General features: G+C 46.2%; 1 protein-coding gene across 1 annotated transcript in view; it reads left to right on the top strand.

The window, feature by feature from the left end:
• The window catches only part of LOC110488154 (retinoic acid receptor alpha-A-like), a 146,877-nt gene that overhangs the window by 116,430 nt on the left and 2,947 nt on the right, over positions 1-27,500 (top strand). Inside the window, exons 5-6 of the mRNA XM_036971308.1 lie at positions 3,153-3,329; positions 26,258-26,462. Of these exons, the coding sequence (XP_036827203.1) occupies positions 3,153-3,329; positions 26,258-26,462 (382 nt within the window). The remainder of the gene's footprint in view (positions 1-3,152; positions 3,330-26,257; positions 26,463-27,500) is intronic.

The raw sequence follows: 27,500 nt of genomic DNA, 5'->3' as shown, positions 1-27,500 counted from the left end.
TGTATTGTTTATATACAGTGAGATAGTGTATTGTTTATATACAGTGTGATAGAGTGTATTATTTATATACAGTGAGATATAGTAAATTGTTTATATACTGTGAGATAGTGTATTATTTATATACAGTGAGATAGTGTATTGTTTATATACAGTGAGATATAGTGTATTATTTATATACAGTGAGACAGTGTATTATTTATATACAGTGAGATATAGTGTATTATTTATATACAGTGAGATAGTGTATTATTTATATACAGTGAGATAGTGTATTGTTTATATACAGTGAGATCGTGTATTATTTATATACAGTGAGATAGTGTCATATTTACATACAGTGAGATAGTGTATTATTTATATACCGTGAGATAGTGTATTATTTATATACAGTGAGATAGTGTATTGTTTATATACAGTGAGATATAGTGTATTATTTATATACAGTGAGATAGTGTATTATTTATATACAGTGAGATATAGTGTATTGTTTATATACAGTGAGATATAGTGTATTATTTATATACAGTGAGATATAGTGTATAATTTATATACAGTGAGATAGTGTATTGTTTATATACAGTGAGATATAGTGTAATATTTATATATAGTGTATTGTTTATATACAGTGAGATAGTGTATTGTTTATATACAGTGTGATAGAGTGTATTATTTATATACAGTGAGATATAGTAAATTGTTTATATACTGTGAGATAGTGTATTATTTATATACAGTGAGATAGTGTATTGTTTATATACAGTGAGATATAGTGTATTATTTATATACAGTGAGACAGTGTATTGTTTATATACAGTGAGATAGTGTATTGTTTATATACAGTGAGATAGTGTATTATTTATGTACAGTGAGATCGTGTATTATTTATATACAGTGAGATAGTGTCATATTTACATACAGTGAGATAGTGTATTATTTATATACCGTGAGATAGTGTATTATTTATATACAGTGAGATAGTGTATTGTTTATATACAGTGAGATATAGTGTATTATTTATATACAGTGAGATAGTGTATTATTTATATACCGTGAGATAATGTATTGTTTATATTCAGTGAGATAGTGTATTATTTATATACAGTGAGATAGTGTATTATTTATATACAGTGAGATAGTGTATTATTTATATACAGTGAGATAGTGTATTATTTATATACAGTGAGATATAGTGTATTGTTTACATACAGTGAGATAGAGTGTATTATTTATATACCGTGAGATATAGTGTATTATTTATATACAGTGAGATATAGTGTATTGTTTATATTCAGTGAGATAGTGTATTATTTATATACCGTGAGATAGTCTATTATCTATATACAGTGAGATAGTGTATTATTTATATACAGTGAGATAGTGTTTTGTTTATATTCAGTGAGATAGTGTATTATTTACATACAGTGAGATAGTGTATTATTTATATACAGTGAGATAGTGTTTTGTTTATGTACAGTGAGATAGTGTATTATTTATATACAGTGAGATAGAGTGTATTATTTATATACAGTGAGATAGTGTATTATTTATATACAGTGAGATAGTGTAATATTTACATACAGTGAGATAGTGTATTATTTATATACCGTGAGATAGTGTATTGTTTATATTCAGTGAGATAGTGTATTAATACAGTGAGATCGAGTATATTATCTATATACAGTGAGATAGTGTATTATTTATATACAGTGAGATAGTGTATTATTTATATACAGTGAGATATAGTGTATTGTTTACATACAGTGAGATAGAGTGTATTATTTATATACCGTGAGATATAGTGTATTATTTATATACAGTGAGATATAGTGTATTGTTTATATTCAGTGAGATAGTGTATTATTTATATACCGTGAGATAGTCTATTATCTATATACAGTGAGATAGTGTATTATTTATATACAGTGAGATAGTGTTTTGTTTATATTCAGTGAGATAGTGTATTATTTACATACAGTGAGATAGTGTATTATTTATATACAGTGAGATAGTGTTTTGTTTATGTACAGTGAGATAGTGTATTATTTATATACCGTGAGATAGTGTATTGTTTATATTCAGTGAGATAGTGTATTATTTATATACAGTGAGATAGTGTATTGTTTATATTCAGTGAGATAGTGTATTATTTATATACCGTGAGATAGTCTATTATCTATATACAGTGAGATAGTGTATTATTTATATACAGTGAGATAGTGTATTGTTTATATTCAGTGAGATGGTGTATTATCTATATACAGTGAGATAGTATATTATGTATATACAGTGAGATAGTGTATTATTTATATACAGTGAGATAGTGTATTATTTATATACAGTGAGATAGTGTATTATCTATATACAGTGAGATAGTGTATTATCTATATACAGTGAGATAGTGTATTGTTTATATGCAGTGAGGTTGTGTATTATTTATATACCGTGAGATAGTGTATTGTTTATATTCAGTGAGATAGTGTATTGTTTATATTCAGTGAGATAGTGTATTATTTATATACAGTGAGATAGTGTATTATCTATATACAGTGAGATAGTGTATTATTTATATACAGTGAGATAGTGTATTATTTATATACAGTGAGATAGTGTATTATCTATATACAGTGAGATAGTGTATTGTTTATATTCAGTGAGATAGTGTATTATTTATATACAGTGAGATAGTGTATTATCTATATACAGTGAGATAGTGTATTATTTATATACAGTGAGATAGTGTATTGTTTACATTCAGTGAGATAGTGTATTGTTTATATTCAGTGAGATAGTGTATTATTTACATTCAGTGAGATAGTGTATTGTTTATATACAGTGAGATAGAGTGTATTATTTATATACAGTGAGATAGTGTATTATTTATATACAGTGAGATAGTGTATTGTTTATATACAGTGAGATAGTGAATTGTTTATATACAGTGAGATCGAGTGTATTATCTATATACAGTGAGATATAGTGAATGGGTGAAGACTGGAGATCATTAGCAACTCGTTGTCTCATGACAGTGCCTCTCGCCAGACTCTCTGTTTGTGTTTGGTTCTATGTGTGTGTGTGTGTGTGCCTGTGTGTCTCCGTGTGTGTGTCTGCATGCCTGCTAATGCATGAGTGTGTCCTCTCTCTCCCCACTCCAGAAGTCGAGTGCGGAACAACGCGTGAGGCTGGACCTGGGGCTGTGGGATAAGTTCAGTGAGCTGGCTACTAAGTGCATTATAAAGATTGTGGAGTTTGCCAAACGAGTGCCTGGCTTCACAGGACTCACCATAGCTGACCAGATCACGCTGCTTAAAGCTGCCTGCCTTGACATACTGGTAAGGACTGACTGTCACAAACACGCACAGGCACACACACACAGAGATCACGCTGATCCAAACTGCCTTCCTCGACATACTGGTATGTATCAGCAGTTTTCAAAGTAACACATCTCTTATGTACATACTTCATGCATTTATTCCTACAATGCATTCGGAAACTATTCACACCCCTTGACTTTTTCCACATTTTCTTACGTTACAACCTTATTCTAAAATGTATTAAATTTATTTTTTCCATTGATCTGCACACAATACCCCATAATGACAAAGCAAAAATAGGTTTACATTTTTTTCCTCAAATGTATACAAAATAAAAAAACGAAATATCACATTTACATAAGTGTTCAGACCCTTTACTCAGTACTTTGTTGAAGTACATTTGGCAGCAATTACAGCCGTGAGTCTTGGGTATGAGGTGCGTTGCTGCACAGCTATTTTCAAGTCCGGGCTCTGGCTGGGCCACTCTAGGACATTCAGAGACTTGTCCTGAAGCCACTCCTGCGTTGTCTTGGCTGCTTAGGGTCGTTGTCCTGTTGGGAGTTGAACTTTCAGTCTAAGGTTCTGAGCACTCTGGAGCAGGTTTTCATCAAGGATCTCTCTCTATACTTTGCTCCGTTTATCTTTAACTTTAAGTCTGACTAGCCTCCCAGTCCCTGCCGCTGAAAAACATTCCCACAGGACGATGCTGCCACCACCATGCTTCACTGTAGGGATGGTGCCAGGTTTCCTCCAGACGTGACGCATGGCATTCAGGCCAAAGAGTTCAATCTTGGTTTCATCAGACCAGAGAATCTTGTTTCTCATGGTCTGAGAGTCCTTTAAGTGCCTTTTGGCAAACTCCAAGAGGGCTGTCATGTGCCTTTTACTGAGGAGTGGCTTCCTTTGGCCACTGTACCATAAAAGCCTGATTGGATGAGTGCTGCAGAGATGGTTGACCTTCTGGAAGGTTCTCCCATCTCCACAGAGGATCTCTAGAGCTCTGTCAGAGTGACCAGTTCTTGGTCACTGCCCTTTTCCCCCGATTGCTCAGTTTGGCTGGGCGGCCAGCTCTAGGAAGAGTCTTGGTGGTTCCAAACTTCTTCCATTTAAGAATGATGGAGACAACCGTGTTGTTGAAGAACACAGTGCTGCAGAAATGTTTTGGTACCCTTCCCCAGATCTGTACCTCGACACCATCCTGTCTCTGAGCTCTACTGACAATTCCTTCGACATCATGGCTTGGTTTTTGCTCTGACATGCACCGTCAACTATATAGACAGGTGTGTGCCTTTCCAAATCAGGTCCAATCAACTGAATTTACCACAGGTGGACTCCAATCAAGTTGTAGAAACATCTCAGGGATGATCAATGGAAACAGGATGCACCTGAGCTCAATTTCGAGTCCCATAGCAAAGGGACTGAATACTTACAGTTGAAGTCAGAAGTTTACATACACCTTAGCCAAATACATTTAAACTCAGTTTTTCACAATTCCTGACATTTAATCCTAGTAAAAATTCCCTGTCTTAGGTCAGTTAGGATCACCACTTTATTTTAAGAATGTGAAATGTCAGAATAATAGTGGAGATATTTATTTATTTCTGCTTTTATTTCTTTCATCACATTCCCAGTGGGTCAGAAGTTTACATACACTCAATTAGTATTTGGTAGCATTGCTTTTAAATAGTTTAACTTGGGTCAAACGTTTCGGGTAGCCTTCCACAAGCTTCCCACAATAAGTTGAATGAGATGAATTTTGTCCCATTCCTCCTGACAGAGCTGGTGTAACTGAGTCAGGTTTGTAGGCCTCCTTGCTCGCACATGCTTTTTCAGTTCTGCCCACAAATCTTCTATAGGATTGAGGTCAGGGCTTTGTGATGGCCACTCCAATACCTTGACCTTGTTGTCCTTAAGCCATTTTGCCACAACTTTGGAAGTATGCTTGGAGTCATTGTCCATTTGGAAGACCCATTTGCGACCAAGCTTTAACTTCCTGACTGATGTCTTGAGATGTTGCTTCAATATATCCACATCATTTTCCTGCCTCATGATGCCATCTATTTTGGGAAGTGCACCAGTCCCTTCTGCAGCAAAGCACCCCCACAACATGATGTTGCCACCCCTGTGCTTCACGGTTGGGATGGTGTTGCAAGACTCCCCGTTTTTCCTCCAAACACAACGACAGTCATTATGGCCAAACAGTTCAATTTTTTACATTTTTTTATTTTTTTAATTATTATTATTATTATTTTTTTATTTTTTATTTTACCCCTTTTTCTCCCCAATTTCGTGGTATCCAATTGTTGTAGTAGCTACTATCTTGTCTCATCGCTACAACTCCCATACGGGCTCGGGAGAGACGAAGGTTGAAAGTCATGCGTCCTCCGATACACAACCCAACCAAGCCGCACTGCTTCTTAACATAACACAGCACGCATCCAACCCGGAAGCCAGCCGCACCAATGCGCCGGAGGAAACACCGTGCACCTGGCCACCTTGGTACTGTTTCGTTTTGTTCACATCATTTATTGTTTTGTTCCAGTGTTCAGTTTGTTTATTAAAAAGACATGAACACTTACCACGCTGCACCTTGGTCCTCCTCTCTATCTCCAGACAACATCCGTTACAGTAGGCCTTGAAATACATCCACAGGTACACCTCCAATTGACTCAAATGATGTCAATTAGCCTATCAGAAGCTTCTAAAACCATGACATAATTTTCTGGAATTTCCAAGCTGTTTAAAGGCACAGTCAACTTAGTGTATGTAAACTTCTGACTCACTGGAATTGTGATACAGTGAATTATGCGTGAAATAATCTGTCTGTAAACAATTGTTGTAAAAATTACTTGTTTCATGCACAAAGTAGATGTCCTCACCGACTTGCCAAAACTATAGTTTGTTAACAAGAAATTTGTTTAGAGGTTGAAAAATGACTCCAACCTAAGTGTATGTAAACTTCCGACTTCAACTGTATGTAAATAAGGTTTTTCTGTTTTTCATTTATAATGCAATTGCAAAAATTTATAAAAAACTGTTTTTGCTTTGTCGTTATGGGGTATTGTGTGTAGATTACTGAGGGAAAAAATCTCTTTAATGCATTTTAGAATAAGTCTGTAACGTAACAAAATGTGGAAAAAGTCAATGAGTCTGAATACTTTCCGAAGGCACTGTATGTAAACTCAGCAAAAGAAACAAACGTCCTCTCACAGTCAACTGCGTTTATTTTCAGCAAACTTAACATGTGTAAATATTTGTATGACAATAACAAGATTCAACAACTGAGACATAAACTGAACAAGTTCTATAGACATGTGACTAACAGAAATTGAATAATGTGTCCCTGAACAAAAGGGGGGTCAAAATCAAAAGTAACAGTCAGTATCTGGTGTGGCCACCAGCTGCATTAAGTACTGCAGTGCATCTCTTCCTCATGGACTGCACCAGATTTGCCAGTTCTTGCTGTGAGATGTTACCCCACTCTTCCACCAAGGCACCTGCAAGTTCCCGGACATTTCTGGGGGGGAATGGCCCTAGCCCTCACCCTCCTATCCAACAGGCCCCAGACGTGCTCAATGGGATTGAGATCCGGGCTCTTCGCTGGCCATGGCAGAACACTGACATTCCTGTCTTGCAGGAAATCACGCACAGAACAAGCAGTATGGCTGGTGGCATTGTCATGCTGGAGGGTCATGTCAGGATGAGCCTGCAGGAAGGGTACCATATGAGGGAGGAGGATGTCTTCCCTGTAACGCACATGATTGAGATTGCTGCAAGCTCACTCCGATGATGCTGTGACCCACCACCCCAGACCATGACGGACCCTCCACCTCCAAATTGATCCCGCTTCAGAGTAGAGTACAGGCCTCGATGTAACGCTCATTCCTTCGACGATAAACACGAATCCGACCATCACCCCTGGTGAGACAAAACCGCGACTCGTCAGTGAAGAGCACTTTTTGCCAGTCCTGTCTGGTCCAGTGACGGTGGGTTTGTGCCCATTGATGATGATGTTGCCGGTGATGTCTGGTGAAGACCTGCCTTACAACTGGCCTACAAGCCCTCAGTCCAACCTCTCTCAGCCTATTGCGGACAGTCTGAGCACTGATGGAGGGACTGTGCGTTGCTGGTGTAACTCGGGTAGTTGTTGTTGCCATCCTGTACCTGTCCTGCAGGTGTGATGTTTGGATGTACCGATCCTGTGCAGGTGTTGTTACACGTGGTCTGCACTGCGAGGACGATCAGCTGTCCGTCCTGTCTCCCTGTAGCGCTGTCTTAGGCGTCTCACACGGACATTGCAATTTATTGCCCAGGCCACATCTGCAGTCCTCATGCCTCCTTGCAGCATGCCTAAGGCACGTTCACGCAGATGAACAGGGGCCCTGGGCATCTTTATTTTGGTGTTTTTCAGTCAGTAGAAAGGCCTCTAGTGTCCTAAGTTTTCATAACTGTGACATTAATTGCCTACCGTCTGTAAGCTGTTAGTATCTTAACGACCGTTCCTAGGGTACATGTTCATTAATTGTTTATGGTTCATTGAACAAGCATGGGAAACAGTGTTTAAACCCTTAACAATTAAGATCTGTGAAGTTATTTGGATTTGTATGTATTATCTTTGAAGACAGGGGTCCTGAAAAAGGGACGTTTCTTTTTTTGCTGAATTTGGTAAGACTAGTTTTAGGCCTCCATTTTTCAGGGTGCCTCAACTTCTGGTCCATGAACAGGGCCAGTCCCTGATGGTTAACTGTCACTTCTACAGGCTAGTTGTAATGTAAATGAACATCCAAGGAGGAAGGATAATATCTAGTATCTTAATAATAATATAGTATCTTACCAATCTGTGGTACAGGAATAGTTGAGAGACCCACTACTCAATGTAATCACAGCAGTGATTGTGCTAGCCAAACAAATGACACTGATTAGCACTGTGACTCGATGCAGAAACACATAGCGTACCTTTACCACATAACCAAATGAGCAGGTTTCTATTTAATGACAAAAGGTTTGGCCTAATTCCATCTGTACTGTTTAGTGTCTAAAGATCTCTGTTAACTGGGTTTTCTCTCTCCACTGAGGTAGCCAGTCAATAAGCTCAAATGTACAGGGGGTTTAACCTCTGAACTTCCTCCCTAGAGTCCGGTCCTTAGACCTTATTGGTCAATTTGTCCAGAAAGCCAATAGAAGAGCGGTTTAATTGATCCTGACGGTGGATCAGTATGTAGAGGAGCCATCCTTAATCAAAGTACATTAAGTTAGTGTCTCTCAGACGTTCCAAATCTCATTAAGGATTGATTGAAAGACCTGTTAGTCTTTTTCTGCAGTGAGTTTCAGTGAGGACTGTTCATGTTTGTTTGTGTTGCTTGCTGTATGTTTTTCTGGAGCAGGGACATGAATACGGGGGGCGCACAGTGTTAGCAGACTTAGTGCAGTCGAGTGCTAATGTGCCCTCAGTAACGAGACAGAGAAGAGAAGCAAAGAGGGAGAGAGAGGGAGGAGAAAGGGGAAGAGAGAGGGAGGAGAAAGGGGGAGAGAGAGGAGAAAGGGAGAGAGGGGGGAGGGGGAGAGAGAGGGAGGGAGGAAAAAGGGAGAGAGAGAGGGAGTAGAAAGGGGGAGAGGGAGGGAGGGAGGAGAAAAGGGGAGAGGGGGAGGAGAAAGGGAGAGAGAGGGGGATGAGAAAGGGGGAGAGGGAGGTAGGGAGGAGAAAGGGAGAGAGAGGGAGTAGAAAGGGGGAGAGGGAGGGAGGGAGGAGAAAAGGGGAGAGAGGGAGAGAGGGGGGGAGTGGGAGGGAGGAGAAAGGGGGAGAGAGAGGGAGGAGAAAGGGGGAGAGGGAGGAGAAAGGGAGAGAGGGGGGAGGGGGGGAAGGGGGAGAGAGAGGGTGAGGGAGGGAGGAGAAAGGGGGAAAGGGGAGAGAGGGATGGGTAAGGGGGAGAGAGAGGGAGGAGAAAGGGGGAGAGAAAGGGAGGAAAAAGGGCGAGAGGGAGGAGAAAGCGAGAGAGGGGGGAGGGTGGGAAGGGGGAGAGAGAGGGTGAGGGAGGGAGGGGAAAGGGGGAGAGAGGGAGGGGAAAGGGGGAGAGAGAGGGAGGAGAAAAGGGGAGAGAGAGGGAGGAGAAAGGGGGAGGAGAAAGGGGGAGAGGGAGGGAGGGAGGAGAAAAGGGGAGAGAGAGGGAGGAGAAAGGGGAGAGAGAGGGAGGAGAAAGGGGGAGAGAGAGGGAGGAGAAAGGGGGAGAGAGAGGGAGGAGAAAGGGGGAGAGAGAGGGGTGGATTGTCTCAAGCTCCAGTCATGTTTATTTTGTCATATTTTTTTTTTTTTTTTTTTTTTTATTTAACCTTTATTTAACTCTCTCCATGTGCCTTGCCTCTCTCTCTGGCTCTATGAGGCTATCCTCAGTCGGCTCTATGAGACTATCCTCAGTCGGCTCTATGAGGCTATCCTCAGTCGGCTCTATGAGACTATCCTCAGTCGGCTCTATGAGACTATCCTCAGTCGGCTCTATGAGGCTAGCCTCAGTCGGCTCTATGAGGCTATCCTCAGTCGGCTCTATGAGACTATCCTCAGTCGGCTCTATGAGGCTATCCTCAGTCGGCTCTATGAGACTATCCTCAGTCGGCTCTATGAGGCTATCCTCAGTCGGCTCTATGAGACTATCCTCAGTCGGCTCTATGAGGCTAGCCTCAGTCGGCTCTATGAGGCTATCCTCAGTCGGCTCTATGAGACTATCCTCAGTCGGCTCTATGAGGCTAGCCTCAGTCGGCTCTATGAGACTATCCTCAGTCGGCTCTATGAGGCTAGCCTCAGTCGGCTCTATGAGACTATCCTCAGTCGGCTCTATGAGACTATCCTCAGTCGGCTCTATGAGGCTAGCCTCAGTCGGCTCTATGAGACCATCCTCAGTCGGCTCTATGAGGCTATCCTCAGTCGGCTCTATGAGGCTATCCTCAGTCGGCTCTATGAGGCTATCCTCAGTCGGCTCTATGAGGCTATCCTCAGTCGGCTCTATGAGGCTATCCTCAGTCGGCTCTATGAGGCTATCCTCAGTCGGCTCTATGAGGCTATCCTCAGTCGGCTCTATGAGGCTATCCTCAGTCGGCTCTATGAGGCTATCCTCAGTCGGCTCTATGAGGCTATCCTCAGTCAGCTCCTTGCATCATGCACATCTGATCTATTTCCCTGACCGCTCTACTCCAATTCACTGCCAACTTTTGCTTCTTGTCTCCTTCGCTCTCTCGCTCCTCTCATCCTCAGCTCAGCCCCCCCGGCAGTATGTCTGACCTGAAAAGGCCCTTCTCTCTCTCTTCACTGGGAGCTCAGAGCACAGCAGCTACAATAGTGTCACTGTTCAGCGCCCAGGGTTAGTGAGTAATCATGTATCATGGGGGTAGTATTTATTAAAGTAGTATTGACTATTTAATAGATTTAGTGAAGTAAATGTCATGATGAATGTGATTATTATGTTCTTCCTGGAGCTGTTCTGTACAGCGACTGCAGTGTAAATGGATAGATGTTATTCTACATGTTCATATCATTAGTGTTATTGTGGTGTTTCCTGTGGTCTAGATTAGTAGTGGCTGTATTACAGTATCACTTCCTGGTGTGATGAGAACTGTTGCCACACTGATTAGATGGGAGGTTTGCAGTAATGCTGGATGGATTCGTTTGCTATGACTATGTGGTATTTGTCAAATGTGACAACCCACTGGGTACGTCTATTCAGCGTCTATTGCACGTCGTCATTTCATTGAAACAACATTGATTCAACCAGCGTGTGTCCAGTGGGAAGCCACTGGAGTTGAAGAGGTGAGAAGCTGAAGTCCTGCTTAGATCACTCTCTCTCACACACACCCTGACAGGTTTCTACAGTGAAGGACCTGCCCTGTGTATTGTGTTCTAGATCTGGGTGAGCAAGTGTGTGAAGAAGGAACAAACGGTGTGTGTGTGTGTGTGTGTGTGGTGAAGAGACAGGCAGTGTCAACCTTTGAAGCCAATTGAGTGGCGCTGACTGCTAGTGTGTGCGTGTGAGTGTGTGTGCACTGACAGTGAGTGGCAGGAGCGTACGCAAAATGAAACAGAATAAAACATGCTGGCGGAGACTCAAACACTGGCTGGTCAGACACACACACACACATACACCCTGTATAGCTGTACAATACAGAAGCAAGCACACAGACACACTGAGGTTTTTCCTCCTCAAGGTCATGATCATAGTGGTGGTTTCTCTCTTTAGTCTTTGTTGGCTGTGAAACGTGTCAGTCCTAGCTACAGGTATATAGTCTCTGTGGGCTTCACTTTGAATTTGTCTTTCTACTCTTTACAATTCCTATCATGACACTTACTGTCCCTCTCTCCTCTCCTCCCCCTTACTGTCCCTCTCTCCTCTGTCTAACTGTCCCTTGCTCCTCTCCTCCCCCTTACTGTCCCTCTCTCCTCTCCTCCCCCTGACTATCCCTCTCTCCTCTCCCTTACTGTCCCTCTCTCCTCCCCCTTACTGTCCCTCTCTCCTCCCCCTTACTGTCCCTCTCTCCTCCCCCTTACTGTCCCTCTCTCCTCTCCCTTACTGTCCCTCTCTCCTCTCCTCCCCCTTACTGTCCCTCTCTCCTCTCACTTACTGTCCCTCTCTCCTCTCCTCCCCCTTACTGTCCCTCTCTCCTCTCCCTTACTGTCCCTCTCTCCTCCCCCTTACTGTCCCTCTCTCCTCTCCCTTACTGTCCCTCTCTCCTCTCCTCTCCCTTACTGTCCCTCTCTCCTCTCCTCCCCCTTACTGTCCCTCTCTCCTCTCCTCCCCCTGACTGTCCCTCTCTCCTCTCCCTTACTGTCCCTCTCTCCTCCCCCTTACTGTCCCTCTCTCCTCTCCTCCCCCTGACTGTCCCTCTCTCCTCTCCCTTACTGTCCCTCTCTCCTCTCCTCCCCCTTACTGTCCCTCTCTCCTCTCCTCCCCCTTACTGTCCCTCTCTCCTCTCCTCCCCCTTACTGTCCCTCTCTCCTCTCCTCTCCGTCTAACTGTCCCTCTCTCCTCTCCGTCTAACTGTCCCTTGCTCCTCTCCTCCCCCTTACTGTCCCTCTCTCCTCCCCCTTACTGTCCCTCTCCTCCCCCTTACTGTCCCTCTCTCCTCCCCCTTACTGTCCCTCTCCTCCCCCTTACTGTCCCTCTCTCCTCTCCGTCTAACTGTCCCTTGCTCCTCTCCTCCCCCTTACTGTCCCTCTCTCCTCTCCTCCCCCTGACTGTCCCTCTCTCCTCTCCTCCCCCTTACTGTCCCTCTCTCCTCCCCCTTACTGTCCCTCTCTCCTCTCCTCCCCCTGACTGTCCTCCTCTCCTCCCCCTGACTATCCCTCTCTCCTCTCCTCCCCCTGACTGTCCCTCTCTCCTCTCCTCCCCCTGACTGTCCTCCTCTCCTCCTCCTGACTGTCCCTCTCTCCTCTCCTCCCCCTGACTGTCCTTCTCTCCTCTCCTCCCCCTGACTGTCCTCCTCTCCTCCTCCTGACTGTCCCTCTCTCCTCTCCTCCCCCTGACTGTCCCTCTCTCCTCTCCTCCCCCTGACTGTCCCTCTCTCCTCTCCTCTCCCTTACTGTCCCTCTCTCCCCTCCCCCCCCCTTACTGTCCCTCTCTCCTCTCCTCCCCCTGACTGTCCCTCTCTCCTCTCCCTTACTGTCCCTCTCTCCTCCCCCTTACTGTCCCTCTCTCCTCTCCTCCCCCTGACTGTCCCTCTCTCCTCTCCCTTACTGTCCCTCTCTCCTCTCCTCCCCCTTACTGTCCCTCTCTCCTCTCCTCCCCCTTACTGTCCCTCTCTCCTCTCCTCCCCCTTACTGTCCCTCTCTCCTCTCCTCTCCGTCTAACTGTCCCTCTCTCCTCTCCGTCTAATTGTCCCTTGCTCCTCTCCTCCCCCTTACTGTCCCTCTCTCCTGCCCCTTACTGTCCCTCTCCTCCCCCTTACTGTCCCTCTCTCCTCCCCCTTACTGTCCCTCTCCTCCCCCTTACTGTCCCTCTCTCCTCTCCGTCTAACTGTCCCTTGCTCCTCTCCTCCCCCTTACTGTCCCTCTCTCCTCTCCTCCCCCTGACTGTCCCTCTCTCCTCTCCTCCCCCTTACTGTCCCTCTCTCCTCCCCCTTACTGTCCCTCTCTCCTCTCCTCCCCCTGACTGTCCTCCTCTCCTCCCCCTGACTATCCCTCTCTCCTCTCCTCCCCCTGACTGTCCCTCTCTCCTCTCCTCCCCCTGACTGTCCTCCTCTCCTCCTCCTGACTGTCCCTCTCTCCTCTCCTCCCCCTGACTGTCCCTCTCTCCTCTCCTCCCCCTGACTGTCCCTCTCTCCTCTCCTCCCCCTGACTGTCCCTCTCTCCTCTCCTCCCCCTGACTGTCCCTCTCTCCTCTCCTCCCCCTTACTGTCCGTCTCTCCTCTCCTCACTGTCCCTCTCTCCTCTCCTCCCCCTTACTGTCCCTCTCTCCTCTCCTCCCCCTGACTGTCCTCCTCTCCTCCCCCTGACTGTCCCTCTCTCCTCTCCTCCCCCTGACTGTCCCCCTCTCCTCTCCTCCCCCTGACTGTCCCTCTCTCCTCTCCTCCCCCTGACTGTCCCTCTCTCCTCTCCTCCCCCTTACTGTCCCTCTCCTCTCCCTTACTGTCTCTCTCTCCTCTCCCTTACTGTCCCTTTCTCCTCTCCTCCCCCTTACTGTCCCTTTCTCCTCTCCCTTACTGTCCCTCTCTCCTCTCCCTTGTTACGCACGCCTCTATGAAGAGGGAACGCAACACCCTGCTACAACTAAACTCTCTGTGATGCGAAAGAGGTATGGACTGTAGGTGCGAGTAAGGATGACAACAGGCAGAATGTGGTACCGTTTACAAGGACTTTATTCCTTTACACGGTAATATGGGGAAAAGGGGCTGGACGGAACCAAAGCAAAGAAAGTAAATCTCAAAGCCCCCCCCCCCCCCTCTCCTATCTTACCTGCCTACCCACTACTTACCTAATGTAGCACCACCTGGTCCCCTAACCAAAATACAGGGGGTGGTCCGCCCAGGTCTTACCTAGTGTGCCTAGACAGTGAATATACTACGGGTATATGTATGCCCGCGGGCCTCTTGCCTAAGCACTCCCAAGGTGCCTTCCCCTTCTCCCCTGGGAACAAATGAAACAGAATATTAAACAATTTTACAAACAAACTAAGAAACAGAGGACATCAAATAAGCTCTACCTGAGCAACAAACTCACAGAACATACCAACTCTCAGCAATGAACTCCCAGCAAAATCAACCTCTAGCAAAATTTCTCTGCAATGACCTCCAAGCAAATCTCTCTATCACAAACAATCGCTCTGCAATGACCTCCCAGAAAAAAATCTCTCTCAGCAATCCCTACCTCCAAATCTCTCTCTCCTGAACAGAACACTGGCTTTTATATAGCTTCAGAATTAATGTATAATTGGAGACAGCTGTGTCTTGACGAGGGGGCGGGGTCAGCTCTCCAATTAGCCCTGGAGTCGACCAATCAGCTGCTTGAGGGATTTCAGGAAGCCATTTCCTGAAATAAACACATGCACAAACACAAACTACAACACATAAACTGGGGAACGTAACACGCCCACCACAAAATTTGCAAACCTAGTTTTGCAATAAGAAAAGCCATCGCTTCCCCAGTTAGTAAACCCGTGATAGAGCGTCAGCAACCACATTCGCCGAGCCCTTCACATAAGCTATCAATACAGTCATCTAAGCGAGGTAGAGGAAAATAATCAGACTTTGTAACTGCATTTACGCGACGATAGTCCGTACTGGGTGTAGGAGATAAGATATGCTCCTTCAAAACTTTAAGCGGACCCCGTGGGGTGTGTCCAAGCACAAGGTCAGCAGGGCTGAACCCTAAGGACTCTTGTATCGTTTCCCTTATAGCAAATAGGACAACGGGCACCCCCTCATCCCAATCAGTACTGGTATCTATACAATACTTGCTTAGCATTGCCTTCAGCGTCTGATGCCAGCGTTCTAGAGCCCCTTGACTCTCTGGATGATACGGACTGGAGACCTGATGGGAAATACACAATGTCTTTAACACATTTTAAAACAGTTTAGACATGAAGTTGGATCCCTGATCAGTTTGGATTACTTTAGGGAGTCCAAACGTAGAGAAGAACTTCACTAGTGCCTTCACCACAGTCTTAGCCGTTATAGTACGGAGAGGAATAGCCTCTGGGTATCGAGTAGCACTGCACATTATTGTTAGAACTGGTTACCTGACCTGGTTTTCGGCAATGGACCTACACAATCAATTATTACTCTTTCAAACGGTTCCCCCGCCACAGGAATCGGGCAGAGTGGCGCTCGTGGAACTGTTTGATTCACTTTCCCAGTGAGTTGACATATGTGACATGTTTTACAAAATTGGACCACGTCAAACTTCAAACCTGGCCAGAAGAAATGACGAAGGACCCGGTTATAAGTCTTTGTGATCCCCAAGTGTCCAGACCACGCCTGGTCATGGGCGAGTGACAGCACCTGCTGTCGGAACGGTGTAGGAACAACCACTTGACACACTTCACTCCAGTCATTAATGGTGTCATGAGATGCCCATTTACGCATCAAAACTCTTGCTTCCATAAAGTAGGCAGTCTCTCTAGTTTTAGCTTCCTCAATGGAAATTACCAAAGCAAAACACTTGCGAAGACTGGTGTCTTCTTTTTGACATTCAATCACCTTCTCAGGGGTGACAGACAAAAGAATGTCATGTAATTGGGGCACAATTTCGTTTTCCCCTGCCTTAGTTTTTACGGGGGTAAAAACTGTCGGCATTGCAGAAGGCATACTCGGTGCATGGTCTTCTACCTCAACATTCTCAAAAATAGAACTAGCCAAATCCACCACATCTCCTAGCTTGCGAGATTGTGCCCTCGTTAACACACAAGCAGGAAAAACATGTGGAAATGCTTGAACCAATTTCTCATCTGTAGTTCTGATTTCTGGATTGTCTACTACCTCTAACACAGGAGTGACATTACCACCAGCAATATCATTCCCTAGTAGCAATGTGACTCCTGATACTGGCAGTGTAGATACTACACCAACACGGAAACGTCCTGATACCAAGTCTGACACTAAGTGGACCCAGTGTAATGGTACAGGTACGGTTTTTGTCTCTATCCCCTGTAATATGACATGTGAGCCACAATACGTTTCAGGAGACCAGGGTAAAGCATCAGTAACAATTACTGACTGCGCCGCCCCGGTATCTCGTAGGATTTGGATAGGCTTTTGATCAGCTTGTTCTCCTGTTAAGGAAACATAACCGGCAGAGATAAACGGAGCATAGACAGGATCCGGTTTCTCAAATGCTGAATCAATAACTCGATCCAATGGACGAGTCAAAGACTTGACTAAACCCAAACTTTTCATTTTTGGGGACGGTGACTGGGACTGTTTCGGTTTATTTTTCAAAACTGGGCAGTCCGCAATCACGTGACCCTTTTGGTGACAGTAAAAACATTCACGGATTTCATGAAAAGGCTTAGGGTTGTCAGAGGAAAAGCGACCTGAACGAGGAACTGATGACGTAATCGTCCGGCCTTCAAAACGTGGTGCACCAAAGACAGTCTTGTGTGTCAAAGCGTACTCATCTGCCAACACTGCTGCTTGGGGCAATGTCGCCACTTTCTGTTCATTTAAATGAACTAGAATTCTATCTGGGAGTTTGCTTTTAAAGTCCTCCAACAGCATCAACTCCTTAATATCAGCAAAGGTGTTACCTTTGCTGGCTGAACACCAGCGACTAAACAGAGACTCTTTGTCCCTAGCAAATTCAACAAATGTACGGTGAGATGTTTTTTTGTGGTTCCTGAAGCGCTGTCTATAAGCTTCAGGCACCAACTCATAAGCCCGCAACACGGTAGTTTTAACTGTATCGTAGTGTAAACTGTCTTCCAGGGAGAGCGCAGCTACTACTTCCTGGGCTTTCCCAGACAATTTACATTGTAACAGGAGCGGCCAAACCTCGAGTGGCCAATGCAGCGCAGCGGCTACACGCTCAAACGCAGAGAAATAAGAATCCACTTCCGACTCTCGGAATGGAGGGACTAAAGCTATGTTTTTACTCACATCGATGTGGGTTTGATGATGAGCAGCTTGTAGAGTCGCACTGGAGCGAGCGTCTAGCTCCAGTTGTCGGATCCTCACCTCCTTGTCAGCTTCTATTTTCCTAATTTCAAGTTCAAAATTCATCTGTCTCTCTTTATCTTTTTGCTCCATTTCTAACCGAGCCAGCCTCACCTTCAGCCTAGCAGTTCCATCTGAACGACCCGAAGCAGAAGATAAAGGATCGAATCGGGGCAATGTAAAAGGGGTACGAGGAACCCCTTCCTCCGCCTTGTCCTCCGACTTGGCATCGGAAGGTCTACCCGTCTCCTCTCCTTGCAATGAGAGAATCCATTCTCTCACTAAACCCTCCCTGACTAGCAACAAAAGCTCAGCCTTTAGGGCTTTCTCAGGGAAAACAAATCCATAATGGTCAGCTATAGCTATAAGGTCTACTTTACGAAACCTACCCAAAACAATCAATAGAGGGCGCTTCAAAAAAAATTGAAAAAATTTGAATGCAGCCATCTTATACAATGCAGTCTCCTGAACACACTAACTAAACAAGTCATCCAAACTCACAACCTACCATCACACCTCAATCACTAACCACAGAGAGCTCAGAGCAGCAGGGTCCGGTGGGTTTAATGGAAACCCACCATTATGTTATGCACACCTCTATGAAGAGGGAACGCAACACCCTGCTAGGTATGGGCTGTAGGTGCGAGTAAGGATGACAACAGGCAGAATGTGGTACCGTTTACAAGGACTTTATTCCTTTACACGGTAATATGGGGAAAAGGGGCTGGACTGAACCAAAGCAAAGAAAGTAAATCTCAAAGCCCCCCCCCCCTCTCCTATCTTACCTGCCTACCCACTACTTACCTAATGTAGCACCACCTGGTCCCCTAACCAAAATACACAATTTCTCTGCAATGACCTCCAAGCAAATCTCTCTATCACAATCGCTCTGCAATGACCTCCCAGAAAAAAATCTCTCTCAGCAATCCCTACCTCCAAATCTCTCTCTCCTGAACAGAACACTGGCTTTTATATAGCTTCAGAATGAATGTATAATTGGAGACAGCTGTGTCTTGACGAGGGGGCGGGGTCAGCTCTCCAATTAGCCCTGGAGTCGACCAATCAGCTGCTTGAGGGATTTCAGGAAGCCATTTCCTGAAATAAACACATGCACAAACACAAACTACAACACATAAACTGGGGAACGTAACACCCTTACTGTCCCTCTCTCCTCTCCTCCGTCTTGCTGTCCCTCTCTCCTCTCCTCCCCCTGACTGTCCCTTTCTCCTATCCTCCGTCTTACTGTTCCTCTCTCCTCTCGTCTGTCTTACTGTCCCTCTCTCCTCTCCTCCGTCTAACTGTCCCTTTCTCCTCTCCTCCGTCTTACTGTCCCTCTCTCCTCTCCTCCCCCTTACTGTCCCTCTCTCCTCTCCTCCCCCTTACTGTCCCTCTCTCCTCTCCTCCCCCTTACTGTTCCTCTCTCCTCTCCTCCCCCTTACTGTTCCTCTCTCCTCTCCTCCCCCTTACTGTCCCTCTCTCCTCTCATCCCCCTTACTGTCCCTCTCTCCTCTCCTCCCCCTTACTGTCCCTCTCTCCTCTCCTCCCCCTTACTGTCCCTCTCTCCTCTCCCTTACTGTCCCTTTCTCCTCTCCTCCCCCTTACTGTCCCTCTCTCCTCTCCTCCCCCTGACTGTCCTCCTCTCCTCCTCCTGACTGTCCCTCTCGCCTCTCCTCCCCCTGACTGTCCCTCTCTCTCCTCCCCCTGACTGTCCCTCTCTCCTCTCCTCCCCCTGACTGTCCCTCTCTCCTCTCCTCCCCCTTACTGTCCGTCTCTCCTCTCCTCACTGTCCCTCTCTCCTCCCCCTTACTGTCCCTCTCTCCTCTCCTCCCCCTGACTGTCCTCCTCTCCTCTCCTCCCCCTGACTGTCCCCCTCTCCTCTCCTCCCCCTGACTGTCCCTCTCTCCTCTCCTCCCCCTGACTGTCCCTCTCTCCTCTCCCTTACTGTCCCTCTCCTCTCCCTTACTGTCCCTCTCTCCTCTCCCTTACTGTCCCTTTCTGTCCCTTTCTCCTCTCCCTTACTGTCCCTCTCTCCTCTCCCTTGTTACGCACGCCTCTATGAAGAGGGAACGCAACACCCTGCTACAACTAAACTCTCTGTGATGCGAAAGAGGTATGGACTGTAGGTGCGAGTAAGGATGACAACAGGCAGAATGTGGTACCGTTTACAAGGACTTTATTCCTTTACACGGTAATATGGGGAAAAGGGGCTGGACGGAACCAAAGCAAAGAAAGTAAATCTCAAAGCCCCCCCCCCCCCTCTCCTATCTTACCTGCCTACCCACTACTTACCTAATGTAGCACCACCTGGTCCCCTAACCAAAATACAGGGGGTGGTCCGCCCAGGTCTTACCTAGTGTGCCTAGACAGTGAATATACTACGGGTATATGTATGCCCGCGGGCCTCTTGCCTAAGCACTCCCAAGGTGCCTTCCCCTTCTCCCCTGGGAACAAATGAAACAGAATATTAAACAATTTTACAAACAAACTAAGAAACAGAGGACATCAAATAAGCTCTACCTGAGCAACAAACTCACAGAACATACCAACTCTCAGCAATGAACTCCCAGCAAAATCAACCTCTAGCAAAATTTCTCTGCAATGACCTCCAAGCAAATCTCTCTATCACAAACAATCGCTCTGCAATGACCTCCCAGAAAAAAATCTCTCTCAGCAATCCCTACCTCCAAATCTCTCTCTCCTGAACAGAACACTGGCTTTTATATAGCTTCAGAATTAATGTATAATTGGAGACAGCTGTGTCTTGACGAGGGGGCGGGGTCAGCTCTCCAATTAGCCCTGGAGTCGACCAATCAGCTGCTTGAGGGATTTCAGGAAGCCATTTCCTGAAATAAACACATGCACAAACACAAACTACAACACATAAACTGGGGAACGTAACACGCCCACCACAAAATTTGCAAACCTAGTTTTGCAATAAGAAAAGCCATCGCTTCCCCAGTTAGTAAACCCGTGATAGAGCGTCAGCAACCACATTCGCCGAGCCCTTCACATAAGCTATCAATACAGTCATCTAAGCGAGGTAGAGGAAAATAATCAGACTTTGTAACTGCATTTACGCGACGATAGTCCGTACTGGGTGTAGGAGATAAGATATGCTCCTTCAAAACTTTAAGCGGACCCCGTGGGGTGTGTCCAAGCACAAGGTCAGCAGGGCTGAACCCTAAGGACTCTTGTATCGTTTCCCTTATAGCAAATAGGACAACGGGCACCCCCTCATCCCAATCAGTACTGGTATCTATACAATACTTGCTTAGCATTGCCTTCAGCGTCTGATGCCAGCGTTCTAGAGCCCCTTGACTCTCTGGATGATACGGACTGGAGACCTGATGGGAAATACACAATGTCTAAAACACATTTTAAAACAGTTTAGACATGAAGTTGGATCCCTGATCAGTTTGGATTACTTTAGGGAGTCCAAACGTAGAGAAGAACTTCACTAGTGCCTTCACCACAGTCTTAGCCGTTATAGTACGGAGAGGAATAGCCTCTGGGTATCGAGTAGCACTGCACATTATTGTTAGAACTGGTTACCTGACCTGGTTTTCGGCAATGGACCTACACAATCAATTATTACTCTTTCAAACGGTTCCCCCGCCACAGGAATCGGGCAGAGTGGCGCTCGTGGAACTGTTTGATTCACTTTCCCAGTGAGTTGACATATGTGACATGTTTTACAAAATTGGACCACGTCAAACTTCAAACCTGGCCAGAAGAAATGACGAAGGACCCGGTTATAAGTCTTTGTGATCCCCAAGTGTCCAGACCACGCCTGGTCATGGGCGAGTGACAGCACCTGCTGTCGGAACGGTGTAGGAACAACCACTTGACACACTTCACTCCAGTCATTAATGGTGTCATGAGATGCCCATTTACGCATCAAAACTCCTGCTTCCATAAAGTAGGCGGTCTCTCTAGTTTTAGCTTCCTCAATGGAAATTACCAAAGCAAAACACTTGCGAAGACTGGTGTCTTCTTTTTGACATTCAATCACCTTCTCAGGGGTGACAGACAAAAGAATGTCATGTAATTGGGGCACAATCTCGTTTTCCCCTGCCTTAGTTTTTACGGGGGTAAAAACTGTCGGCATTGCAGAAGGCATACTCGGTGCATGGTCTTCTACCTCAACATTCTCAAAAATATAACTAGCCAAATCCACCACATCTCCTAGCTTGCGAGATTGTGCCCTCGTTAACACACAAGCAGGAAAAACATGTGGAAATGCTTGAACCAATTTCTCATCTGTAGTTCTGATTTCTGGATTGTCTACTACCTCTAACACAGGAGTGACATTACCACCAGCAATATCATTCCCTAGTAGCAATGTGACTCCTGATACTGGCAGTGTAGATACTACACCAACACGGAAACGTCCTGATACCAAGTCTGACACTAAGTGGACCCAGTGTAATGGTACAGGTACGGTTTTTGTCTCTATCCCCTGTAATATGACATGTGAGCCACAATACGTTTCAGGAGACCAGGGTAAAGCATCAGTAACAATTACTGACTGCGCCGCCCGGTATCTCGTAGGATTTGGATAGGCTTTTGATCAGCTTGTTCTCCTGTTAAGGAAACATAACCGGCAGAGATAAACGGAGCATAGACAGGATCCGGTTTCTCAAATGCTGAATCAATAACTCGATCCAATGGACGAGTCAAAGACTTGACTAAACCCAAACTTTTCATTTTTGGGGACGGTGACTGGGACTGTTTCGGTTTATTTTTCAAAACTGGGCAGTCCGCAATCACGTGACCCTTTTGGTGACAGTAAAAACATTCACGGATTTCATGAAAAGGCTTAGGGTTGTCAGAGGAAAAGCGACCTGAACGAGGAACTGATGACGTAATCGTCCGGCCTTCAAAACGTGGTGCACCAAAGACAGTCTTGTGTGTCAAAGCGTACTCATCTGCCAACACTGCTGCTTGGGCCAATGTCGCCACTTTCTGTTCATTTAAAATGAACTACAATTCTATCTGGGAGGTTGCTTTTAAAGTCCTCCAACAGCATCAACTCCTTAATATCAGCAAAGGTGTTAGCTTTGCTGGCTGAACACCAGCGACTAAACAGAGACTCTTTGTCCCTAGCAAATTCAACAAATGTACGGTGAGATGTTTTTTTGTGGTTCCTGAAGCGCTGTCTATAAGCTTCAGGCACCAACTCATAAGCCCGCAACACGGTAGTTTTAACTGTATCGTAGTGTAAACTGTCTTCCAGGGAGAGCGCAGCTACTACTTCCTGGGCTTTCCCAGACAATTTACATTGTAACAGGAGCGGCCAAACCTTGAGTGGCCAATGCAGCGCAGCGGCTACACGCTCAAACGCAGAGAAATAAGAATCCACTTCCGACTCTCGGAATGGAGGGACTAAAGCTATGTTTTTACTCACATCGATGTGGGTTTGATGATGAGCAGCTTGTAGAGTCGCACTGGAGCGAGCGTCTAGCTCCAGTTGTCGGATCCTCACCTCCTTGTCAGCTTCTATTTTCCTAATTTCAAGTTCAAAATTCATCTGTCTCTCTTTATCTTTTTGCTCCATTTCTAACCGAGCCAGCCTCACCTTCAGCCTAGCAGTTCCATCTGAACGACCCGAAGCAGAAGATAAAGGATCGAATCGGGGCAATGTAAAAGGGGTACGAGGAACCCCTTCCTCCGCCTTGTCCTCCGACTTGGCATCGGAAGGTCTACCCGTCTCCTCTCCTTGCAATGAGAGAATCCATTCTCTCACTAAACCCTCCCTGACTAGCAACAAAAGCTCAGCCTTTAGGGCTTTCTCAGGGAAAACAAATCCATAATGGTCAGCTATAGCTATAAGGTCTACTTTACGAAACCTACCCAAACAATCAATAGAGGGCGCTTCAAAAAAACTTGGAGATGGCTGATGCAGCCATCTTATACAATGCAGTCTCCTGAACACACTAACTAAACAAGTCATCCAAACTCACAACCTACCATCACACCTCAATCACTAACCACAGAGAGCTCAGAGCAGCAGGGTCCGGTGGGTTTAATGGAAAGATCCCGGATGAGCCCCCATTATGTTATGCACACCTCTATGAAGAGGGAACGCAACACCCTGCTACAACTAAACTCTCTGTGAAGTGAAAAAGGTATGGGCTGTAGGTGCGAGTAAGGATGACAACAGGCAGAATGTGGTACCGTTTTACAAGGACTTTATTCCTTTACACGGTAATATGGGGAAAAGGGGCTGGACGGAACCAAAGCAAAGAAAGTAAATCTCAAAGCCCCCCCCCTCCCCTCCTATCTTACCTGCCTACCCACTACTTACCTAATGTAGCACCACCTGGTCCCCTAACCAAAATACAGGGGGGGGGGGGGGTCCGCCCAGGTCTTACCTAGTGTGCCTAGACAGTGAATATACTACGGGTATATGTATGCCCGCGGGCCTCTTGCCTAAGCACTCCCAAGGTGCCTTCCCCTTCTCCCCTGGGAACAAATGAAACAGAATATTAAACAATTTTACAAACAAACTAAGAAACAGAGGACATCAAATAAGCTCTACCTGAGCAACAAACTCACAGAACATACCAACTCTCAGCAATGAACTCCCAGCAAAATCAACCTCTAGCAAAATTTCTCTGCAATGACCTCCAAGCAAATCTCTCTATCACAAACAATCGCTCTGCAATGACCTCCCAGAAAAAAATCTCTCTCAGCAATCCCTACCTCCAAATCTCTCTCTCCTGAACAGAACACTGGCTTTTATATAGCTTCAGAATGAATGTATAATTGGAGACAGCTGTGTCTTGACGAGGGGGCGGGGTCAGCTCTCCAATTAGCCCTGGAGTCGACCAATCAGCTGCTTGAGGGATTTCAGGAAGCCATTTCCTGAAATAAACACATGCACAAACACAAACTACAACACATCAACTGGGGAACGTAACACCCTTACTGTCCCTCTCTCCTCTCCTCCGTCTTGCTGTCCCTCTCTCCTCTCCTCCCCCTGACTGTCCCTTTCTCCTATCCTCCGTCTTACTGTTCCTCTCTCCTCTCCTCTGTCTTACTGTCCCTCTCTCCTCTCCTCTGTCTTACTGTCCCTCTCTCCTCTCCTCCGTCTAACTGTCCCTTTCTCCTCTCCTCCGTCTTACTGTCCCTCCTCTCCTCCCCCTTACTGTCCCTCTCTCCTCTCCTCCCCCTGATTGTCCCTCTCTCCTCTCCTCCCCCTTACTGTCCCTCTCTCCTCTCCTCCCCCTTACTGTCCCTCTCTCCTCTCCTCCCCCTTACTGTTCCTCTCTCCTCTCCTCCCCCTTACTGTCCCTCTCTCCTCTCCTCTGTCTTACTGTCCCTCTCTCCTCTCCTCTGTCTTACTGTCCCTTTCTCCTCTCCTCCGTCTTACTGTCCCTCTCTCCTCTCCTCCCCCTTAATGTCCCTCTCTCCTCTCCTCTGTCTTACTGTCCCTTTCTCCTCTCCTCCGTCTTACTGTCCCTCTCTCATCTCCTCCCCCTTACTGTCCCTCTCTCCTCTCCTCCCCCTTACTGTCCCTCTCTCCTCTCCTCCCCCTTACTGTCCCTCTCTCCTCTCCTCCCCCTTACTGTTCCTCTCTCCTCTCCTCCCCCTTACTGTCCCTCTCTCCTCTCCTCTGTCTTACTGTCCCTCTCTCCTTTCCTCTATCTTACTGTCCCTTTCTCCTCTCCTCCGTCTTACTGTCCCTCTCTCCTCTCCTCCCCCTTACTGTCCCTCTCTCCTCTCCTCCCCCTTACTGTCCCTCTCTCCTCTCCTCTGTCTTACTGTCCCTCTCTCCTCTCCTCTGTCTTACTGTCCCTTTCTCCTCTCCTCCGTCTTACTGTCCCTCTCTCCTCTCCTCCCCCTTACTGTCCCTCTCTCCTCTCCTCCCCCTTACTGTCCCTTTTTCCTCTCCTCCCCCTTACTGTCCCTCTCTCAAAAAACAGTAACTGTAATCCATTATGTTACCAGCTAAAATATTGTAATCAGATTACAGATACTTTTGAAAAACTAGATGATTACTTCAAGGATTACTTACAAATCTAAATGTGTATTTAAACCCAATAATTTTTTAATTCAAGAAGTTTAAGCTGCCTATCAATAATTGTTTTGGACAGCCAGTGAAAAATGTGCTCCTGCAACAGCTGCATATTGCAGATCCCAGCCTATGGAATGAAAGTGAGGCTTTTATTGCTCAATCTAATACATGCTGGGAAAAAATCCATAGGCCAAATGGACACATGTTCAAACTTGCACACTTTGGATAGACTTAACGGGGGAAGTCTGTTGTTGCCACATCCATTGTTGACATATAAATTCTATATATTAATGTAAAGATATAATTTAATCTTATTATTATATGTAGTAGAAAGCGATGGGTTAGAAGAAGCCTACATAACGAACCCATAAAGTAAAATTGAACATCCATATATGGCCAGCTATGTAAAATGTAACATCCATATATGGCCAGCTATGTAAAATGTAACATTGATTTATCCTGCAATAGATGTTGTTCAATTGGTAACATACATTTTTGTCTTCTTCTAACGCCTCTTAAAGGGAAAGTAATCTAAAAGTAACTGAATGTAATCAGATCGTTCCAAAAGTTACGTTACTGATTAAAATTATGGACAGGTAACTAGTAACTGCAACGGATTACATTTAGAAAGTAATCTATCCAACCCTCATTCCTCTTCTCCCCCTCACTGTCCCTATCCTCTCCTCTGTCAGATAATGTGTGTGTATACATAATGTATAATTCTCTCCTCTCCTCTGTCAGATAATGTGTGTGTATACATAATGTATAATTCTCACCTCTCCTGTCCCCTGTCATATAGATTCTACGTATCTGTACGAGGTACACTCCGGACCAGGACACCATGACGTTCTCAGACGGACTGACCCTGAACCGGACCCAGATGCACAACGCAGGCTTCGGCCCGCTCACCGACCTGGTGTTCACCTTCGCCCACCAGCTGCTGCCCATGGAGATGGACGACACAGAGACAGGCCTGCTCAGCGCCATCTGCCTCATCTCTGGAGGTACACTACACCTTCTTCACTTTCTTTGAAGGTTGCATATATTCATTAAGCATCTGTCATTACTGTCATTAGTGTTGAATAGTATGTCAGAAGAGATGAAATGTCTAAATAAAAGTCTGAATTTTGTGACACAGAGACAGACAGGCCACCTCAGTCCCATCTGGGGGGGGTAAGAAGGTTACTGTTATCTCCAGAGGCGGGCACCACAGTGGGGTGTACATACCCAGCGGGCACCAGACTGGGGTGCAAGGAGAGAGACGGGCTGGGCAAGGAGAGAGACAGGGCTGGGCAAGGAGAGAGACGGGGCTGGGCAAGTAGAGAGACGGGCTGGGCAAGGAGAGAGACGGGCTGGGCAAGGAGAGAGACGGGCTGGGCAAGGAGAGAGACGGGCTGGGCAAGTAGAGAGACGGGCTGGGCAAGGAGAGAGACAGGGCTGGGCAAGGAGAGAGACGGGCTGGGCAAGGAGAGAGACGGGCTGGGCAAGGAGAGAGACGGGCTGGGCTAGGAGAGAGACGGGGCTGGGCAAGGAGAGAGACGGGCTGGGCAAGGAGAGAGACGGGCTGGGCAAGGAGAGAGACGGGGCTGGGCAAGTAGAGAGACGGGGCTGGGCAAGGAGAGAGGCGGGCTGGGCAAGGAGAGAGATGGGGCTGGGCAAGGAGAGAGACGGGCTGGGCAAGGAGAGAGATGGGGCTGGGCAAGGAGAGAAACGGGGCTGGGCAAGGAGAGAGACGGGGCTGGGCAAGGAGAGAGACGGGGCTGGGCAAGGAGAGAGACGGGCTGGGCAAGTAGAGAGACGGGGCTGGGCAAGGAGAGAGACGGGGCTGGGCAAGGAGAGAGACGGGGCTGGGCTAGGAGAGAGACGGGGCTGGGCAAGGAGAGAGACGGGCTGGGCAAGTAGAGAGACGGGGCTGGGCAAGGAGAGAGACGGGGCTGGGCAAGGAGAGCGACGGGGCTGGGCTAGGAGAGAGACGGGGCTGGGCAAGGAGAGAGACGGGGCTGGGCAAGGAGAGAGACTGGGCTGGGCAAGGAGAGAGACGG

The sequence above is a fragment of the Oncorhynchus mykiss genome, chromosome 32 (assembly GCF_013265735.2).
Source record: "Oncorhynchus mykiss isolate Arlee chromosome 32, USDA_OmykA_1.1, whole genome shotgun sequence".
NCBI classification, from domain to species: Eukaryota; Metazoa; Chordata; class Actinopteri; order Salmoniformes; family Salmonidae; genus Oncorhynchus; species Oncorhynchus mykiss.
The sequence above is the reverse complement of the archived record's forward strand: the minus strand, read 5'-3'. Positions and strand labels throughout refer to the sequence as shown.